At 33.2% G+C, this 9,160-nt stretch overlaps 2 protein-coding genes across 2 annotated transcripts in view; both read left to right on the top strand.

Moving 5' to 3' along the window:
- Window positions 1-271: 271 nt before the first annotated feature.
- LOC148969588 (protein YAE1 homolog) lies at window positions 272-3,986 on the top strand. Its single transcript, XM_089125553.1, has 3 exons — window positions 272-550; window positions 793-914; window positions 3,227-3,986. The coding sequence occupies exons 1-3, from the start codon at window positions 440-442 to the stop codon at window positions 3,645-3,647; spliced, it is 654 nt and encodes a 217-aa protein (XP_088981679.1). The 5' UTR covers window positions 272-439; the 3' UTR covers window positions 3,648-3,986.
- A 1,552-nt stretch (window positions 3,987-5,538) lies between these two features.
- The window catches only part of LOC120475866 (uncharacterized), a 13,040-nt gene continuing 9,418 nt past the window's right edge, over window positions 5,539-9,160 (top strand). Inside the window, exons 1-2 of the mRNA XM_039666653.2 lie at window positions 5,539-5,643; window positions 7,796-8,210. Of these exons, the coding sequence (XP_039522587.2) occupies window positions 8,062-8,210 (149 nt within the window). The 5' untranslated portion in view covers window positions 5,539-5,643; window positions 7,796-8,061. The remainder of the gene's footprint in view (window positions 5,644-7,795; window positions 8,211-9,160) is intronic.

Raw genomic sequence — 9,160 nt, 5'->3', positions numbered from 1 at the left:
TTTTCTGATGACGTAGGTTTCACAACTTGGGTGGGGAAACGCTTAACCACTCCCCTCAAACCGTTAGTTTACTATGAGCGAAAGATGGAGAGGAGGAGCGCTAGAGTAAAACCCTGCCCTCTGTTCAATATTCCGTTTCACTTGGAAATACGTCACAGCACTGGAGAAAAATCTTTTGCAACTTCCGGTTCACGGGGACTTTAAATAAAACGATATGCTGCACATGCCGACCAGCAGGCGGTGATATGATGGTTTGAGCACTCCCAGAAGCGACCAGAAGAAGAAAACAGATGACGTCAGTCACATGACCACGTGGATGTGGAAATGGTTTATGAATCCTGTCAAAGAGGCCGAAACGAGCATCTTTTACCAACTGGGCACCTTTAACGTTGAGTTCACACTCTGTGAGATTAACTGTGGCGATTCGTAGATTGCAAACATGTCGTGGCTGAGATCAGTGGCGTCTAGTGAGGATGTGTTCGACGAGGATGTGGATGATATCAGTCTGCAGAACAAAGAATGGAAATACAACATGGAAAAACGCGCAAAGGTACGTCAACAGTCATTTATCAACGACGAACCTTTCACAACATGCTTGTTCTGAAATATTGTAACGGTTTTTTATTCGGATTTGTTTTTTTGTCCCCAACCCAAATGAGTGTTCTCGTTCATGCACTGTAAGAGTTTGTAAAAAATACCGGTGAGGTGACACACAAAAGCAACATGATTCACGATGTGTAGCTAGTGGAAGCAGCGCAGTCTAGAAACGACTGCCGTGTGGTTTTCTGTCAGGATGGTTTCAGAGATGGTGTTGATGCAGGGAAAGAAGCGTCACTACAGGCTGGTTTCAACATGGGATACAGAGAAGGAGCCACTAAAATGACTGTCATCGGTCAGCTTAAAGGAATCATGAGGTAAGCAGGTGCATTCGTCTTATTTGTCATCGTTTTTGCGCATGCAAAATACACCCCCCAATGAAAATAAATTATTCTTATAGTTGTCAGCATTTTAGAAGTGTTTTGTGGGTGTAAGTAAACACCACTTATTATAGTTCTTAAACAAAAATCTCCATGATTCTCTATGGTGTGAGCATACTATTACTACTGGCAAACAGAAGGTTCCACTAATAATGTTAGTTTGTTGTCCCTGTTTGGCATTGTTTTGGGAACAGATTCCTAACGTTCTAGGGTTGTGTTAGGTTATACTTTGTAACTCTAAAACTAAAGTGCTCAGGATGTCATTTAAAAGTATGGATGTCATTGCATTAGACAGCTAAACATCAAATTAAAGGGTTAGTTCACTTTGAAATTAATTTGTTATGTCTTAGTTTACCTCAAGGGCATCTAAGATGTAGGTGTCTTTGTTTCCACAGTATTTTCAATTTTGATATTTTTAGGTCAAACCGTTCTTGTCTGTCCGTCATATAATGCAGGTATATGGGGTCCACCTCAAAGAGCATGCACAGAGAAGTCCAAATTAAACATGATTTAATGACTTGTAAATGTAAGTACACATTGATGGCCTGAGACATGAAACGAGTGGTCTGTGTGAGAAAACGAACAGTATTTATATTGTTTTTACCTCTTGTAACCACAGCCACGTCCAAGTGATCTGAGGGTGCGGGCAGTTTGGTCTGCTTAAGCGCCGGAAGTGATCTCTCGTGGATGTCACTCATTGTGTTTACACAGATTTTGGAAGTTTTACCTTTCACTGTGAAGATCTAAATATCGAAATCATCTTACAATGTGATTTGCTGTACATCTAATGTTTATGTCATATGTTCATAAAATCCGAAATCTCTGTAAACTCAATGAGTTGCGTACACGCGCGAGAGATCACTTCTGGCGCATGTGGATGTGGTTCATGAGGTAAAAACTATATAAATACTGTTCGTTTTCTCACATAAACCGCTTGTTTCGTGTCTTAGGCCATCAATGTGTACTTACATTTACGAGTCATTAAATCATGTTTAATTTGGACTTCTTTGTGCATGCTTTTTTTAGGTGGACCACATAGACCTCCATTATATGATTGAAAGACACAAACGGTTTGACCTAAAAATATCAAAATTAAAAATACTGTGGAAACAAAGACACCTACATCTTGGATGCCCTTGAGGTAAGCTAAAACATATCAACAATTAATTTCAAAGTGAACTATACCTTTAAGTGAATTTGTTTTAACAAAAAAAGCTCAGACGACAGTCATTTGGGTTCTTGTTGGTTGTCAACTCAAGTAGTGTTGTTGTTATTAACTAAAACTATCTGAAATAAAATAGAAATAACACAAAACTAACAAATAGTAGAAAATGTTCCCTTATCAACTAATTGAAATACAAAAAATATTATATTGAGATATAATATATAAACGGGTAAAAGCAAAATAATATGGCTGAAATATAAAAAAAAAGTCAAAAGATATATAAAAATGTACATAAAAATGCTAAATACTGTAATAAGCTGATGCATGATTCTGGGAAAATTGAGAATCACAATTATCTGTCTAAAATGGAGATCAAGATTTTTCCACAATTTTGAATAAACAATTTATTAGTGGTTCTGACAATGTTAATTGTTCTAGTTTATTTAAATAATATTTAATTAATAATTAAAAAAAATAATTGGTTCGCCTGAATGATTCAATGACTCACTCATAAACACTTCACTTGTTTCCTAACTGGATGAATCAGCGTTTTTGAATGAATTTCTTGAATGATTCAATGAAAAAACAAACAAACAAAAAAAAAAAACACTTTTTAACTGTCACTTGTCACCACCTACTTGTGTAACAATGTAATTGTCATTATTTGAAGCATCTAATTACTTTCAAAAGATGAAAAGATTTTTTTTTTTTACTTTATATTGATCGCTATCATATACATCAATGTTTATATCTGGTATATATTGGATAACTTCTTGAATTATTGTGACAGAAAGAATGATAATACGATGTTGGTGAAGCTGTTTCATACTGCTCTCTCTGGATCGACGGCAGCGCAAACGTAGATTTGAAGGTCAAATCCAAAGGTCACAACTGTGATGAGATTTGTCGTTTCGACTGCTCTCAGACCATTATGACTTGCCAAAAGTTTAATAGACAGGAAACGTCATTCAGATAGTGTGGGTGCTTGAAATCATTATTTTTTTTAGGCCTCTATACCTGAATCAAAATCCTAAATCTATTCTATCCAATGTTCTGTGGTTTTTGACCTTGTCTTCTTTCACAGTGCGGTGCGTTGCTGGTGTCAGGTTCATCATCCTGAAAGCCCAGCTTTAGCGTCCGTCACCGATCTGCTCCAGAGATTGGAGACGCATGAGGACGGGCTGGTGGAGGCCATGAGAAAAGCCCAGCAGAAGCCTCTGCCCAGTGTGACCGAAGTGGTGGATGACATGGAGGACCTAAATGTTGAGCAAAGGGACCATAATGAAGAATCTAGATGCTCAAACAATGCAGGCTGTTGTGGGAGAGATGGAGCGAACAGTGACTGCTGTTGCAATGTCAGAGGTGCGAATGAAGGTTCTCAGAGAATTCTTTCCCATGGTTCTTTCTCTACAAGACAGCTGCTGAAGTGCTGCTTGGACCTAGTAATAGAACTGGGGCTTCCTGAAGAACTAAAACTTCACATTCAGCAGCTCATAGACACTTGAAGTGGATCCAGAGTGTTTGTGGTGAACACTGTCTGAATAACATCCTGTGTGGGCAAGAAACAAGCAGCACAATTCTGGAAAGAAAATATCTTGTTCATTAGTTGACTCAAATTAATAGTGTACTGAAGAGCTGTGATTCTATTAAACTGCATTTTGCTGGATTAGTAGCACTAATGGTTCTATATGTATGACAATTTTCACATATAATATGGCTAACACATTTTATAATGATATACATTACCTTTGTACTGCATATTGATTTGCGTGATTAACACTAGTGAGCTGCAACTTCATTTAATGAGTTGCAAATTTACCACCAAATAAAAGTTATTTATCTAATCAAGTGGTTATGTAATTTATTTATCTGAAGTTAATGTGCTATTTAGTTAAATATCTATTTATGTATTCATAACTGTAATTTAAGCTTGGAGCATGGGTTGGATAGCAATTAAGTATAGGCACACAGTTTCTAATGTGTCTTGTTTTTGTAGTGTTTCGTCTATGGAAATATCAGCAGAATCATGATTAAACCAACAGTTATGTTTCGTGATGCAACTATTTGAATTTTAACCATTAAAAAAATGAACTGCCTTTGTTCATTTTTATTCAATTTTATTGAATATGCACTTCAAATATATATATATATATATATATATATATGCACTCTTTAACTACATTTAATTCATTCCTTTTATTTCATTCCATGTTCCATTCATTCAATTTATTAAGTTATATATATATATATATATATATATATATATTATATATAGTTGTACTATATATATATATATATATATATATATATAGTTATACAATATTATATATTACTTGCAGTTAATTTGAATGAATGGAACATGGAATAAAAGGAATGAATTAAATGTAGTTAAAGAGTGCACTTTTATGAAAAGTAATAATGTCAAATTAAGGTTTACTTTTAAAGCATTATGTTTTAATAATCTTTTTGTATTTTTAAAGAAGTAAGTAAAGAAGTAAAACAACTATTTTGATCTTTTATGTGGCCTGCAGCACTGTACTTGATTTAATTTCTGGCTAGTGTGTTATTCTATATTACATTTAAGGTCAATCTTTTTTTTTTTTAAATTAAATTACTTGATCATTATAAATATGTGGAAGTACTTCACTGTTTTGTTTACCATTAATGCTAGTCAGTATATTCAGTAGAATTGAACCATATTTAAAAGACAAAAGAAGTAATTATGAAATTACATATAGGTCTGGTTTCACACAGGATTTGGCCTTTATTCAAATAGGAAGTTTAAGGAGCTTAAACATTACTGGTGCTCATCTTGAGACAAAACAATGGCGCAGACATATAAGATATACCAGTCCATGTTGCTTTAAGTTTAAACTTGAATTTTATAGGCTTAAACCTTGTCTGTGAAACTGGGGAATAAATGTCAAAAAAAAAGTTTAGGTTAAATTAAGTGCATTTAAATATAAATATTAACCATGGCATTTTCAAATAAAATGCAAGTAAGTGTCTGAAAACTACATTCGGGTTGCACTTAAGTCTGTTCTATAAAAGCATTTTAAACCTATGTTAAAGTGTCCTATTTTTCATAAGGGTGGATAAAGCAGCTGCCATTTTTCCTAGTTTAGACACTGAGTTAATAGGTTCAAGATAGTTGTATACTGTATGTGTGCGTCTAATGGATGTGGAGACCTTTGGAATCAGATTGCACTACATTCCTTTAATCTTAGACATTGCTCTATTCAAGTATTTTAAATGAAGAACGAGAGCGAATAAAACAAACGAAGCAACTCGCTGGCTTGACCTTTTCTTGTTAGGATTAAAAATTAAATTACTCTGTTAAAAAAAAACGATATTATCAGCTCGAGAAACCTTAAGTTCACAGGGTTTTCTGTGGTAGTATATATAGACTGAAAGTGAAACTTCAGTCATAATACACGTCGGGTCTTCCTGGACGCAAAAATGGTTGTCTTGTCAAGTAAAGGGAGAAATCTTCGCAATTAGGTAGGAATTATGACATTTGTGTATTTTAACATTCATGGATAAAGATTTTTTCGATCTAAAGTATCGATTAATCTCTCGAACAGCCACGCGATGATGTTGACCGTTGTTATGGTTGGCTCTTATTAAATAACACCGAGCTTGGAAATCTCCGTTAAATACATTCGGCTTGCTTAAATAATATTTTAGCCTACCCTCTGTTTGTCGAAGTAACGTTACTTTAAATTTACATGTCGGAGTTGCAATATTATCTCTGGTAAACAATGTCAACATTCAGAATGCTGACGCTTGTGCCATGCGCCGCAAAACACCATGTTCATGTTGTACAAACAGACTTAAACTCAAATCATTTAACATAATATGGGGTAGATTATTGTGAAACTGAACAAATAATACGAAACTGAGTGTTAACCTTGTCTATTTTAGCTGGTCTTCTGAAAATAGATAAACTTATTTATAGTTTTCTAACTAATTACTGTTGGCTACATTAATAAATTGTGTGTTATTCTGGAACAAGGAATAACTTATGAAATAGTTTGTGATTTTAGCTTTAAGTTTCAATTTGCTCATGTTTTTTTTAAGTGTATTATCAGTCAAAGATATTAAACAAAGAATGGAAACTCCCCAGCAAAAATGTACCTTTATTGGGGGTTTTAATTCATTCCGCTGACTCGAGTCTCTTGAATCTATTCCGCCAAAAGATTTGTTTTTTAGACTAATTTACTGTTTTTAAGTGACTCAATCTTTCTGTCATTGTCTTTGAATCATTCAATGATTTGATTTGTTTAAAAGCACAAAGTGCAAGTACTATATTTTTTATATTACATCATTAATAATAGTCTAATAATAAGTAACCAGAGAGAAACACGGGTATTTTCTAGTGGCTAGCTTCGGAGTGTAGTTGTACACTCATTATTTAAATGCATTATGGGATTGAGTGCTCTCAGTAGTGTCCAATATATATGGTTTCAGACATTAAATAGCTAGATAAAAAAAAAACCCTACAAGTTTTCACATGTGATCACATTGATTTCACATGGGAACCACATTTTCTGTGTGCTAAGTACAGTATGTGTTTCACATGTGTCCAGGTGTTTTTGCACATGTGAAATTCATGTGGTTTTTCTCACCTCAAATAGTGCACTAAAGGGAGAGATTTCGGAAACAGCCAGAGTCAAAGCAAACAAGTGGAGTGTCAGCAGTGCCTGTCCACTTTTTCAGAAGTGTTGGTTCTGGAAAGAATTTTTTTTTCCATTAGGGATTTTAAAAAAATCTTTAAAGAGCTACAGTCATGGTCAGAATTATTGGCACCCTTGGTCAATATGATCAAAGAAGGGCAGGCCTTTGATCTTTCATTAAAAAAAAAACATCATTATAGTTACAATATAACAATTTATAAATAAGATCACATTAATGTAAGATGCATTCAGAGTCTTATGATCTTGACTTAGTTTAATTTTTTAACTGTGATGGTTGCTTGACCCTCAAATCGGGTCATGGGGTCTATACAACCCCAATCGACTTTTACTTAATAATAATAAAAAAAGGTGTGTAAAAAAAATGTTTACAATTCTGGTCTTCGGGGTCAATATGACCTCACATTGAAATGAATTGGAAATGTGAAAAAAAAAAACACACAAAATATATTTTCTTCATGACATTGTGTCAAAACAATTTTAATAAATAAATCTGAAAATTTTTACACAGAAATGAAGGCCTAGTACTAGAGCATAAATGCAATGTATCATAAAAAAATAATATTTAATGGTGTAGTTGAGGAAATGTGTGGTATATGGATACTTTATATCTCCAAAAACACAGCATTAATGAATAGATGAGAAGTAAACAAAACAATATATTATCTGTATGATTAAAAATGTGTATTTTTTTACAATTACTCAATCAATTGCATGAAGCCCAGAAGTGTAAACAGGAAACAAAGACCATTTGAAGGTTAACCATGTTACCGCAGTTTTTTATGCCATTTTTCATTTATTTATTTTTTTGCAGAAAATGTGGTTACCATGGTAAATGTGTGCAAATCAAAAACTTCTGAATGTTGACAACTGATTTTCATGCTAAACCTGTATTTTTACTTGAAGAAATGTCATGTCTAATACTCATGTGGGACTTTGTGTTTGTTTTTAATCTGCAGGTTTGAACAGATGACCAGATACTTAGAAGTACACTTTACGGTCAGCTCCTGTAGCTGGACTAGTCTTACAGAAATACTTTTTTTTCACAGACACTGCTCAAATGTATTGGTACGAGACATGTAAGATCTTGTCTGGAGAAATAATATTTGTATATGGCTAGCCCTCTGGAAGTGGAAGCTGCTTGCACTTGATAACTGCACATCAGTCAGAACTTAAACCCAGAAAAGTGGATTTATTGAAAACTATCCCTGGATCCTGTGCCAACATGGGGAACAGTTGGGACTGTTGTGGAAAGGAAAACCCATGTGACCATACAGAGGATGAGACTAAAGGTTTGCTGAACAGCTCTGAGTCAAAGACATCAACTAGAGCAGGGACAGATGTCGGCAGTCCAATATCAGATGAGGAGGACAGGTAAAGTACTTTTGACTTGTTGAATTTCTCTTATTTATACATTTTTTGGTGTAACAATCTCTCTTTCCCAAAATCGTCATGAAACTGAAATAGCAATTATCTTTTCTTCCCTATTGTGACTAGGGCTGTGAAACGATTAATCGCGATTAATCGCATCCAAAATAAAAGTTTGTGTTTACATAATATATGTATGTGTATAATCATTTTGTATATATGAATACACACATGCATGTATATATTTAAGAAATATTTCCATGTATATACTTTATATATATTTATTAGGGCTGTGAAACGATTAATCGCGATTAATCGCATCCAAAATAAAAGTTCGTGTTTACATAATATATGTGGGTGCACTGTGTATAGTTATTTTGTATGTATATATATATATATATATATATATATACACATATGCATGTATATTTAAAAAATATATTATTTATATATAAAATATTTATATATAATAAAAATTATATATAAATCTATATACAGTCTAAACATGAAAATATTTCTTAAATATATACAAGCATGTGTGTGTATTTATATATATAAAATAATTATACACAGTGCACGCACATATATTATGTAAACATAAGCTTTTATTTTGGATGCGATTAATCGCGATTAATCATTTGACAGCCCTAATATTTATACAAAATTAATATTATACATAAATAGAAATATTTTATATATTAATTTTTCTTAAATATATACATGTGTGTATTTATATATATATATATATATATATATATACACAAAATAATTATATATATATATATATATATATATATATTATGTAAACACAAACTTTTATTTTGTATGCGATTAATCGCGATTAATCATTTCACAGCCCTTGGGATGCACTGATCATGATTTTTTTCATGGCCCATTGAGACTAAGGCATTACAGTATATGGAGTAAGAGGAAAATAATATGCCATTGAAAGTGTT

This window comes from Pimephales promelas, chromosome 22 (genome assembly GCF_988280905.1).
Source record: "Pimephales promelas chromosome 22, fPimPro1.hap1.1, whole genome shotgun sequence".
Lineage (NCBI taxonomy): Eukaryota > Metazoa > Chordata > Actinopteri > Cypriniformes > Leuciscidae > Pimephales > Pimephales promelas.
Note: the sequence above shows the minus strand (reverse complement) of the source record. Positions and strands in the feature narration are given on the sequence as shown.